This window comes from Cynocephalus volans, chromosome 10, assembly GCF_027409185.1.
Source record: "Cynocephalus volans isolate mCynVol1 chromosome 10, mCynVol1.pri, whole genome shotgun sequence".
Classification (NCBI taxonomy): domain Eukaryota; kingdom Metazoa; phylum Chordata; class Mammalia; order Dermoptera; family Cynocephalidae; genus Cynocephalus; species Cynocephalus volans.
In genome coordinates, this window is record NC_084469.1 from 90,253,405 (window position 1) to 90,265,216 (window position 11,812).

At 54.8% G+C, this 11,812-nt stretch overlaps 1 protein-coding gene across 3 annotated transcripts; it reads left to right on the top strand.

Moving 5' to 3' along the window:
- The first annotated feature begins 2,282 nt into the window (after nt 1–2,282).
- Nucleotides 2,283–11,689, top strand: SCN1B (sodium voltage-gated channel beta subunit 1). 3 transcript variants are annotated; one of them, XM_063111943.1, is made up of 6 exons: nt 2,283–2,373; nt 4,740–4,906; nt 5,713–5,953; nt 10,365–10,506; nt 10,891–10,962; nt 11,060–11,689. In XM_063111943.1, the coding sequence occupies exons 2-5, from the start codon at nt 4,799–4,801 to the stop codon at nt 10,955–10,957; spliced, it is 558 nt and encodes a 185-aa protein (XP_062968013.1). In that variant the 5' UTR covers nt 2,283–2,373; nt 4,740–4,798; the 3' UTR covers nt 10,958–10,962; nt 11,060–11,689. The 3 variants fall into 3 exon arrangements, with proteins under 3 accessions (XP_062968013.1, XP_062968012.1, XP_062968011.1); XM_063111942.1 differs by lacking the exon at nt 2,283–2,373 and adding an exon at nt 2,653–3,050 and having other exon boundaries at nt 10,891–10,967; XM_063111941.1 differs by lacking the exon at nt 2,283–2,373 and adding an exon at nt 2,655–3,050.
- The last annotated feature ends 123 nt before the right edge of the window (nt 11,690–11,812 follow it).

An 11,812-nucleotide genomic window follows, 5' to 3' on the forward strand; every position in this document is an offset into this window, starting at 1 on the left:
AGCATCTTACACAAGCTTTGCATCATCAGAGTCCAGAGGAGGGGCTTTGAGGGACGGACTGGTGCCTGGTGGCCTCTCAGGGTTGTTGTAAGTGAGTGGGTCTCAAACTTTAGCTGCATTAGCCTTCTTGTTAAGGAACAGATGGCTGGGTCCCACCCTCAGAGTTTCTGATTCCTAGTTCTGGAGCAGGGCTGAGATTCCGCATTTCTAACAAGTTCCCAGGTGATGCTGATGATGCTTGTCCGTGGACCACATTTTGAGAACCATTATTATGAAGATTCAAGGAGTTAATAAATGTGGCTACTTATAACAGGGCCTGGCACAGAGTATTCAATAAATGTTATGTTTATTGCAGAAAAATTGAGGGGAAAAATAACTCATATAGTGAGCACTAAGTATGTACCAAACTCTGTGCCAAGATCTGATGTTCATTTTATTCTTCCAGTGACTTCATGAGGTGGAGACAAAGATTAAATGCCTGTGGCCACCCAGCAGAGAGGCAAGGAGACCAGGCCTGGCCCCTGGTGTCTCTACATTTAGATGCAAGGTCCTAACCCCCTTTAGGATCTCACAACAGCCCATCCAGGTTGAGGTTGTTTGAACCCCTGTTTTACAAATGAGGACATGGGCTTAGAGGCCGTTAGTGCTTGGTCCAGGTAGAACACAGATCCGTCTCACTCAAACCCTGTGCTGGCTCCAGAGTGATTGAGGGGTAAAGAGAAACCTTTGGCTTGTCACATGCTGGGCTTTAAGAATCATCTTAACTGATGGCTTGGGGCAGGAGACTGGAGGAGGGGTTGCATAGAGGCAGGATGGATCACAGATGGCAAAGGGCAGAGCTAGAGTTAGCCTTTCCTACTCTCCAGCTGTGTGATCACAGCAAGCTACTCACCCTGAGCCTCAGTTTCCTGTGCCTGTAAAAATAGGCATCATAATACCCACCTTGTAGGAAGTATTAAATGAGTTCAAATAGTAAAGTGCTTAGAACAGCACCAAGCCCATAGTAGGCACTCAGCAAACATCTAGCTTGTAGGGCTGCTAGTAGGTGTCCCCTGTCCAGTGCTGAAGCCTCTCCTCACCATGCTTCTACCTACCATCCCCCACCAGAGGAAGGGCCGGGAACAGCAAGCGGGTTATTTTCTGCAGGGGAATTTCACAGCTCACGAGGTGCTGGCGTAGAGGCCCAGACCACTAAGGTGTCCGATGTCCCTGGCTCCCTGCCTGTGCCCTGGGCCTGCCTCACACCCTGGTTCCTTTTGCCCAGCAGGGCTGGGCCCCAGGAGACTCTGGGACTTTACTCCACCCAGAACTGGAGGCTAGGACCTGAACGGCAACCCCCAGCTAAGAGTGTCACTCACCCCGGTCCTGACAGCCCAGAGCTCCCATCCGCATTCTCTCCATTTGGCAGAACCTACTGGTAGGACCAGCCTCATCATTGCTGGGGCAGGATTCCAGATCCACCTCAGGCCAGCTGCATGACCCTGGACAAGGGAGTGACCCCCTCCCAGCCTCAGTTCCCTCATCTGTAAATGGGGATAATAGAACTTGTTGCAAAAGTTTGGGGAGGTAGAAGTGGCTTCAGCAAATTGGAAGGGCTATAGCATTGGCATTTGTTTATTTATCTGGCAAATATTTATTGAGTACCCACAATGTGCCCATCTAGTTCAATGTGATAGAGACACAGTGGTGCACAGGACAGTGTCCTCACCCTGGGGGATCTTGTTGAAGGGACAATGAGCAGATAAAACTGTATAAAGGAACAACGTAATGTCAGGTAGTGACAACTGCTGTGGGGAAAAAAACCCAAAACTAAACATGATTAAAAAAGGTCAAATAAGAAGTGGGGGAGGCAGTTTACACTGATTGGACACAGAAGACCTGATGAAGGTGACATTGGAGCCAAGGGCTGCAGTTGGTGAGGGAGTAAGCCCTCTGGTCATCTGGGAGGAAAGTGGTCTAGGCAGAGGGAAGAGCAAAGGCAAAGGCCCTGAGGCAGGAATGAGCTTGTGCTAGGAACAGCAGGGGCCTGGATAGCGGGAGTGGAGTGGGAGGACAGAGGGTAGATTACATCAGAGACATAAAGGGGTGGGTGGAGGGATTATGAAGGGCCCTTCTCCCAAAGCGTGGCACCTCCGAACCCCCAGAGCAGCTTTCTCTGGTTTGGACTCCAGGGCGTCCCTCCTGCTTGGGTGGGGTCCGCAGCATTATCTGTAGCCCTAACCTGAACACTTGGGGCCCTGCACAGTGACCTCCAGGTCCGGATATCAAGGATCTGAGTGGGAGATCACTTGGAGGTCCCAGCCAGGCCCCGCTCGAGCTCCTGAGAATGACCTCCATAATCTGAAGTCGGAAGCTCGGCCCCCAAACTGCCCTGTAAGTCCTCTTGTGACTCTGGGGGGCGACCTCTCCCAGACTCCGAAGATGGAGGGTCCCCAGAGTCTGGCAGGGTTGAAGACACCCAGACTACACGCCCGGTGTCCAGAAGCCGCGATCTCTGCGCCACGCGGAGAGGCCGGTGCAGCGGGAGCCTCCGGGGCCGCTGCGGCAAAGGCTGGGCGGCCGCGCCCTCCCCCCGCGGTGATTCATCCCGCCCCCTCCCTCTCTCCCCTCCTCCCTCCCTAGGCCGCCGCCGCCGCCGCCGCTGCAGTGCGCAGGAGACCGCGGTCCGCGCCCAAGCGCGCCCGAGCCGGAGCGGGGCCGGGGTCGGTGCACCTGGCGGATGTGCCCGGCTGCGCGCGCCAGCGCAGCAGCCCGAGCAGCGGCCGCCGCCCGCGCGGCGGGAATGTCCGGACGCCGGGCCCCGGGGCTGGGCCCCCGGCGGTAACCGGAGCGGGGGGGCCGCGCCCCCCCTCCTACCCCCCCACCCCCCACCGCCGGTCCCAGAGCCGCAGCTGCTGCGCCCGCCCGCGCGCTCCCGGGGACATTCTAAGCGCCGCCGGGTCCCGCCGCCTCTCGCCCCGCTGTTAATACCAGCGGCCCGGGAGAGGGGCGCAGCGTGCGCAGCGCAGCCATGGGGACGCTGCTGGCCTTCGTGGTCGGCGCGGCACTGGGTGAGTGCGCGAGGGGCGCGCGCGGCTGGAGACACAGTTGGGACTCTGGCGGGGCAGCGGGATTCGCGCTCCGGACCCCGGGCGGCGGTGCGAGGGCCGCCACCCGCCCATCCCCCAAGTCCGCTTTAGAAGTTGTGCGCGCGGGGAGCGGGGCTAGAGGGAGGGCGGTGGAGGTGCGGTGGGCAAGAGCGGGCGGGGGCCGGGCTGGCACGGCCGCGCGGCTGCGGGCGCCCAGCCGGGGGCGAGGAAACGCGGAGTCAGCTGCTCCCGGAGCCCCGCAGGCTGCAATGTGACACCCACTGCCTCGGGAGGGGGTGGGGAGGAAGGCGGCGCCCGGAGACCGGGACGAGAGAGACGGCGAGACACGGAGAGATGGAGACGAGAGGGAGGGGTCGAGAGAGAACTCAGCGTGCTCCCGAGTGCTCCGCTGAGAGACTGGGGACGTAAGGGTACCGTGAGAGACGGACGCGGAGAGATATTGGAGAGAGAGAGAGACGGAGAGAGAGTTAAGAGTCTCAGTGATGGAGAGAAAGAAACTTGAGAGAGGCAGAAAGAGATGGAGAGATGCGGGAGAGGGATGGAGACAGAGGGAGAGAACGTGGGGTGGAGTGTAAACAGACGGAGACGTGAAAAGGTGGAGAGAGAGACCCGGAGAGGGAGTCTGAGCCTGGAGAGAGGACACGAAGTGCTGGGACCTTCAGAGAAACCCAAAAGATGAATAAAGATGGGGGAGACCGAAACAGAGGCACTCAGGGAGACTGAAAGAGGCAACAGGGGAGGCAGACAAGAAGCCCTAAAGATTAAGAGAGGAAGCGATTCAGGGACAAGGAAAAGACCCAGGGCTGGAGCTGAAGAGACACAGTATTAGCTAGTGGGCACTGGGAGGCAGGAAGGAGGTGGCAGGTGTGAATGACATGACGGACCCAAAGAGACTGGAATCCAGTGGGGGTGCAAAGGCCCTGAGGCAGGAAAGTGCTCTGAGTTTTGAGAGGCTGATAGGAGATGGGATGGGGATCTGGAGGTGAGGGAGCCTGAGAAGGAGGGGACAGAAGCAGGAGAAGTTGGGGAGGGGGTGGATCACACACGGGCCTGTGGGACTGGGGAGCAGGGTTGGAGTTTGGGTCTGTCCTAGTTCCAGCGCCCGCCTCTCCCCCTCCTGCCCCCAGGCCTTCCCTTCTCTCAACCCATTGCTCTTGGGGCTAGCTGGTTTTGCAGACCAATTTAATGGTAAAAGTGACTCTGCCACTTTGATCTTCTGATGCAGCTGGAATTCTAGTCCACCACCTAGATGCTTTGGTACCTTGGGCAAATGACCTTCTGAGGAAGGGGTCCTTGGATAGCAAAGACTCTGAGTTACTGACAACATTAATGGCCCTATTTACTGGAGCCTTCTGTGTGCTGGGCTCCTTTACCTAACTTATGGAATCTGTCAGAAATCTACTAGAAGCAAAGATGATCATTTATCTCACCTGACAAAGAGGGAAACTGAGGTTCAGAGAAGATGAATGACTTGCAAGGTCATGCCGTTGAGTGGCAGAGCCAAGCTTGGCGTCCAGTCCTGTCCCATCGTAATCATTTTTTGAGGGAAACAGATAGCTTTTAAGGGGCCTGAAAGCCAGCAGCCAGTGAGCCTGGCATTGCCTAGGATGATGGGTACCTCTGCTCAACCAGAGCCTACTGTCCCCACAGTGTCCTCAGCCTGGGGGGGCTGTGTGGAGGTGGACTCAGAGACCGAGGCAGTATATGGGATGACTTTCAAAATTCTGTGCATCTCCTGCAAGCGCCGCAGTGAGACCAATGCAGAGACCTTCACCGAGTGGACCTTCCGCCAGAAGGGCACTGAGGAGTTTGTGAAGGTGTGTGAGTGCCTGGCACGGGCCTGGGAGAGCAGGTGTCTGTGTGTCGGAATTGCTGAGGCTGGATCTCAAGGTGGGGGGGGGGTGTTTGTTTGTTGTCAGTAATATGCTGTGATTGATGACCTGGATTCAAATTCTGGCTCCACCACTGACCAGCTGGTGACCTTAGGTAAGTCACTGGGCCTCACTGAGCCCCCGTTTCCTCCTTTGTAAAGACATGGATGGCAATAGTCTCTAGCTCATAGGTGAGTGAGTGTTGAATGAGTTGATGCACCTGCCACAGGGCTGGCAGAAAATAAAAGTCACTAGAATTATTTGGCACCAGCAAAAATGTCTTGGATTGTCATCAAGGAGGAAAAGCAGAACTTTTTTTTCTATTTCCTTTATACAGTGTGTATTTTGAATTACACATGGGGAGAAGGCACCATAAACATTTATAAACTACTGGAGAATTGGGATTTACAGCAGCTGGGCTCAGGCTGCCCTTTCCCTGCCTGAGGAGTGTGTCTGGTGGCTGGGGAAGAATTGCAGAGAATGAGGACTGGGAAGGCCGAGTGGGGCCTAGGAGGATGACAGGAACGTGTATGTGTGAGGATGTGTGTGTCCCAAGGCCAGAGGCAAAACAAAACTGGGGGGAGGGCGCATGCTCCCAACCTCCCTGTTCCCTCCTGCCTGAAGTCAAGGTGCCTGAGTCCATGTGTGTGCCATCTGTGTCTATGTGTGTCAGGGTAGGGGACAGAGTTGGGGGCAGGTGGGGGAAGACAGGCCCAGGCAGTGACCTCACACACCCCTCTGCTGCCCCCAAGATCCTGCGCTACAAGAACGAGGTGCTGCAGCTGGAGGAGGATGAGCGGTTTGAGGGCCGTGTGGTGTGGAATGGCAGCCGGGGCACCAAGGACCTGCAGGACCTGTCCATCTTTATCACCAATGTCACCTACAACCACTCGGGTGACTACGAGTGCCACGTCTACCGCCTGCTCTTCTTCGAGAACTACGAGCACAACACCAGCGTTGTCAAAAAGATCCACCTTGAGGTGGTGGACAAAGGTGAGTTGGCCCCGTCTGTCCATTTGCCTCTGTTGCCCACCAGTGAGCCAGATGGAGGGACAGATGGCAGGTAGGGGACAGGCTGGCTCCACGCCTGGGCCAGCCAACTGCCCACAGCAGCAGGGGGAGCAGCACCTCCCCCCACTCCAGCTCTGGCCTCCATTACCCTTCAGGTCAAAGGAGAACCTCTCCCCACAGGTGATCTGGGGGCAAAACCCAGCTCTATCACCTGTGCTGTGCAGCCTCCGGCAGGTGTCTTCTTGTCTCTGAGCCAAAGGGTTGTCCTGCAGGAGACCAGGATGATAATAGTATCTACCTCTCAGCGTGTTGTTTGGGCCATTTTATGTCACAGGAGGTTATGAGGATTGAGCACAATGCTGGATGTCAGCTGCTGGCACATACCCTGTACACAGCAGGGCCTCATGTGGGGGTGAGAGCAGTGGTTCTGACTATTGAGTAGCCTTAGCCCTCCGTCATGGCAAGGCAAGAGATAGAAGTGTGTCACCTAGAGCAGAGCGCCTCAAATTCCACTGTGCTCTCCAGCCACCGGGGAGTCTTGTTCACCTGCAGAGTCTGACTCAGCAGATCTGGGCCCAGGAGTCATTTCTAACAAGCTCTCAGTGCTGCATGTTTGGGGGCCACACTGTGAGCAGCAACGATCTAAAGCGTTTTTGAACAGTTTCATTATCTTGGCTTCTGCTGCCTTGGACCCCTTCCTGAGGGAGGTCTACTCCTTCTCTGTGCCATCTTCTCATGGGCATAAATTGCAATATTCCAGGGCTCTGTGACCCATTGGCTTAGAGAGTTGGGGAGATATCGCTGGCCTGGAGCCAGCAGAGCCATGGCAAGTAGGTCCCCTGGGGCCGCAGTACACACATCATCACGGGCAACGTGCATTGCCCTTTCTTCCATGAGCCAGGCGCTGGCCTCAGTGCCTCACATGGACTCCCTCATGGACTCCTCCCCCAGCCCTCTAGGGTAGGGGCTCTTCCTATCCCCATTTTACAGGTGAGGAAACTGAGGCTTAGGGAGGTAAGACTATGTGGCCAGGGTCATGTACTTGGGTCCTGGATTTGAACTCAGCCACACCTGGGTGACTGCTGTTTCTGTTCTTGGCATGATTCACCATACTCTGTTGTCAGCCAGAGCCTGTGGGTTTCTTTTCATAATTAGCATTTTTACGTTAGTTATGAAAGTGGCGTGGCAGAATGCAACTCAGGAGGCTGTCTGAGCTACTCAGTGTGCTTCCCGATGCTGGCGGGGCCATCAGGCACATAGACAGCCCTGCCCGCATGAGTGGGGTAGAGCGGAGTTGCTGTCACAAAGGTACCCCCACACATGGGGCCTAACGACACCTGTGTCTTTCCTCTCTCACAAATCGGTGCTGAGGAGAGGAGGTAGAGACTTCAGTACCGTTCAGTCACGGGGTTCTTTCCATCTTGTCACTCGGCCCTTGCTCAGGATGCCTTCCTCCCGAGGTGGGAGCTCAGGCCCACCGGTGACCCAGGAGAGCGTCTCTCCTTTTAACATGATCTACCAATTCTACTCCCTCCCAGAGCCTGTGTTTTTGACAGTATTCACCATCACATGGAGCTGTTGATGTTGTCTTTCTGTGTTTTCAGCATTATCCACCATACTTGAGTGTTTTTTTTTTTGTTTTTTCTTGTCTTTTCCGTGACCGGCACTCAGCCAGTGAGCGCACCGGCCATTCCTATATAGGATCCGAACCCGCGGCGGGAGCGTCGCTGCACTCCCAGCGCCTCACTCTCCCAAGTGCGCCACGGGGCCGGCCCTCCCTCGAGTGTTTTTTATCTACCACGTTATAGTATGGCCTTTTTAACATTACCCACTGTAGTGTAGTATTTTATATTATACTATATACTATTCAGTGTTTATATCATATGCCATCATACTAGAGTATTTTTAATGTTCCCCAACATGCCATCATATTTTTATCATTACCCACCATGCGATGCTATAGTATTTTAAAATATTATTGATCATATTGTAGTATTTTTTGATATTACTTGCTATACTGTGATAGGTTCATCATTACCCATGATACTATGGTATTTTTAACATGACTCATCACACTATGGTATGTTTTCATTGCCCACAATATTATTGTACTGTTAGCATTGTCTGCCATACCACATTTTTTATTATTTCCCGGTATCTTACTGCAGTTGTGGCATTGCTCATCAGCCTAACTTGCCTCCTGGTAATGACCTATAAGGAATGAACTGGGTCATTTCCAAAGGAGGGAGCAATGGGTCTTTGTGGGGAGAACTTCACTGACCAGGGAGAGGTGTAGAAGATGGTAGGAGGCAGATGGGGTTGCCTGCCTGAGGTGGGGGCAGGCAGATGGGGTTGCCTGCCTGAGGTGGGGGCAGGCAGACAGGGACAGGAGGGGACAAGAATTCTATTTTGGATATACACAGTATGAGTGGAAAACACCTTGAGTTGCAGCAGTGTCTGAGGTTGGTGAGAAATCCAGCCTGTAGAGGTGCTGCAGCCTATGTGGGCAGGGCAGGGGAAGGTCTTAGAAGGCTTTGAGTTTTCTGAAGAAATCAAAGGTCTCCCCAGAGAAGGTACCTCTGATCCTCTGTGTGACCCCATGAGAAGCTCCCCTCTGCCTCAGCTCCTCATCTGTAAAGAGGGGCTAACAACAGTCCCACCTCCCAAGATGTCTGTGTGCACCAATGGAGACTGCACTGGATAAACGGCAGCTATTACCAACTCTCTTTGGCTGTGGAAGGTTTGCAGAGCAAATAGGAGCTCGAATGGACCCTGCAGTCAGTTACACTTGGGGTTGAATCCTGGCTCCTTGAGTCCAATCCTCGCTGTGCATTCTTGGCCCAGCACCTCTCCCTCTGTGGACCTCAGTGTTGTTGTCTGGAAATTGGGCTGCAGACCCATGCCCATCACTGTCCTGATCTGATTGGGAGAGCAGGAGACACCACATTACCTAAATCCATTTGGGCATTGAGTTCCAGGAGCAGGGTCAAGAATTCTGATGACTGAAATTTATCCAACATATACCCAACTCAGTGTGGCTCCTGAGGCCAGTTGACGTAGAAAGCTGGGACAAACCCTATCCTTGGGGCTGTTTCCAGGAGTCAGGGAGATGCTCAGATAAAGAATGTAGCACAGAGTCTGACTGAGAGCAGGCACCCACTGCGTGAGATGCATTAATAATGTTTGTTGAGTGACCAAACAAACAAAAGAATGAATGAATGAATGAGGTGTGGAACCCTATTCCGGCTTTTCCTGCAGGGAAAGTGAGGTGGGGGTGGGGGAGCATCCAGCCCTGTGCCCTCCCTCACTCTAGCCCAGAAAGTATCCGTGCCATCTGCCCAGCGTGGTGCAGTGAAAAGTGACCTGCTCACAGGGGAGGAAGACCACATGAGGACACCAGGGAAAATGAGATCCCAGCCATCCAGGAGGGGGCCAGGGATATGGGATAGACACCTGCAACATTTAGCTAACGACACCGAAATGGCCTTTGACTCTGGTCCCCTGGCTGAAATGCTCCCTTTACAGTTTAAATTTAGGCTTAGTGAAAGGAAGCTGGCAATGACAAGGCCAGTGCTGCGGAAAGGATGTGGAGTTTCCGGAAAATAGCCAACACTTTGGCAGTGCTGGCTGCGTGTTCATCCAAGCATGATATGGATGTTAACTCATTTCCTCTTCCCAGCAACCCTGTGAGAGGGTGTGAGGATCGTTTTCCCCACTTTGCAGAATGGAGAATTGAGGTTCAGAGAGGTGGAGTCATTTTCCTAAGGTCACACAGCTAGTAAGAGGCAGAGCCAAGATTTGAATGGAGTCTGGCCCCAGAGCCTCTGCTCTTAACTGTGATGCTGTACTGCCCCAGTTACAATGGTAATAATAATATTAATAATAACTTTTATTGAGTGCTATTTATAGGTCAAGCACTAATCTAAGAATTTTTAAAGCTTATTTAGTTCTCATGACATTGCCATGAAGGAGGTATTGTGATTATCAACTTTTTATAGTTGGAAAAATGGAGATCCAGAGAGGTTGAGTCACTTGCCCAAGGTCATGCAGCTGGCAAGTGTCAGAGCCAGGATTTGAACCTGAGCCTCTGGTTGCAGAGTCACAGCTGTTGGGCACTGTGCCCAACAGCCTCCTGAATGACACACATGTGCCCTCAAGTTACACAGGGAGGCAGATGGAGGGTCCCCCCCCCCCCAGGCCTATCTAAGGCGGGTTACCTGTAATCACAGTAACGATGGACACTCTGGGGAAGCAGCATGATTATCCTGTTTGGGGAGCAAGCCCGGGGAGCTCAGGCCTCTTGCCCAAGCTCGCACAGCCAGCTCACAGCACAGCGTCATGCCTCCCAGGCTCGGGCCTTGGCTGCCACCCTAACCCTGCTTGGCCTCTACAGCCAACAGAGACATGGCATCCATCGTGTCCGAGATCATGATGTATGTGCTCATCGTGGTGTTGACCATATGGCTCGTGGCAGAGATGGTTTACTGCTACAAGAAGATCGCCGCTGCCACGGAGGCTGCTGCACAAGAGAATGCGTGAGTGGCGTCGGCGAGGAGGGCTGAGGCGGCCCAGGGTACCTTCTGGTTTCCCAGACGGGAGCTGAGTTGGGTGGGGAGGGTGGCAGGGGAGCGACCCAGGGCGCCATCTCTCCGTGCTCCCCAGAGGGAAGCGTTCATTGTCAGAGATGGGATAAAGCGGTTCTCAGGTCCTAGCCCCTTCCTCCTTCAAACCCAGGAGTTCAGACCCCCAGCCAGGCCTTCTCGCAGATCCCTAGGAGTCCAGCTGTACGTAAGCCCCCTCCTCTCTCTAACTCAGGAGCCCTGTGTGCCTGGGGCAGAGACCGCAGCCTTCCCCCGTCTCCTGGGGGTTGGGCCAGACTGATTATAGGGTCACTGTACACCTGGCCTTTTCCTCCATAGCTCGGAATACCTGGCCATCACCTCAGAAAGCAAAGAGAACTGTACGGGTGTCCAGGTGGCCGAATAGCCCCGGTAAGGTGGGTGGGTGGCTGAGTGGGCATGGGGTGGAGGGTCTGGGAGGGTTTCAGCCCACTGGGTCCCTAATTTCCTGTCTCTCCCTGCCCTTCAGACCCTGGGCTCCGCCTCAAAGAAGAGCCAGCCCTAATGGGGGACGTCCAGGGACAGCCCGCCCCCAATGGGGGTTGGCCATTCCCGGCCTCCACATGCCTCAGAGTCCTGCCAACGGAGCCACCAGAGTGGGAGGGGGCAGGGGGCTTGGCTTGCACCCCTGACTCAGCCTTCTTCCTCCTGCCCCCATTGCCCACCCACCGCCGTGCATGATGGGAAAGCAATACTGCCGCTGCCCCCACCTCTGCTTCTGCTGCCTGTTTGGGGAGGGGGCGGCGAGGTGGGGCAGCGGCTCCGCACTCCTCCTTGCTGATTTGCACACATTGGCCGCTTCAGACATGCACTTCTGGGGCCAGCCCCTGCCTGTCCCATCCCTGCCTGGTGGAGGTCATGATGGGCTGGGACAGTTTGGGGCAGGGGGTTCTGGGACCTGCCTGAACCCCGGCATCACTTCCTCTCCTGCTTCCTCCGGCTGGACCTGGGGTCCCCTCCCTGTGATGCACTCTTGCCCGGCCCAATCCCACCCTCTCTCACCAGCCTTGGACTGTGGCCACTTAGAAAGGGGCCCATTCAGCCTCGTCTCTCTTTACAGAAGTAGTTTTGTTCATGAAATAAAGATTCTTGGACTTGATTCATAGTCTTTCTCGTGAGCCCAGTCACCCTCTATGTCCCCACCTCCAAATCCAAGAGCCTCAGTTTTCCCGGGACTCTCCCTCCTGGGCAGGCAGTGGGGCCTCAACCACACACATTCAGG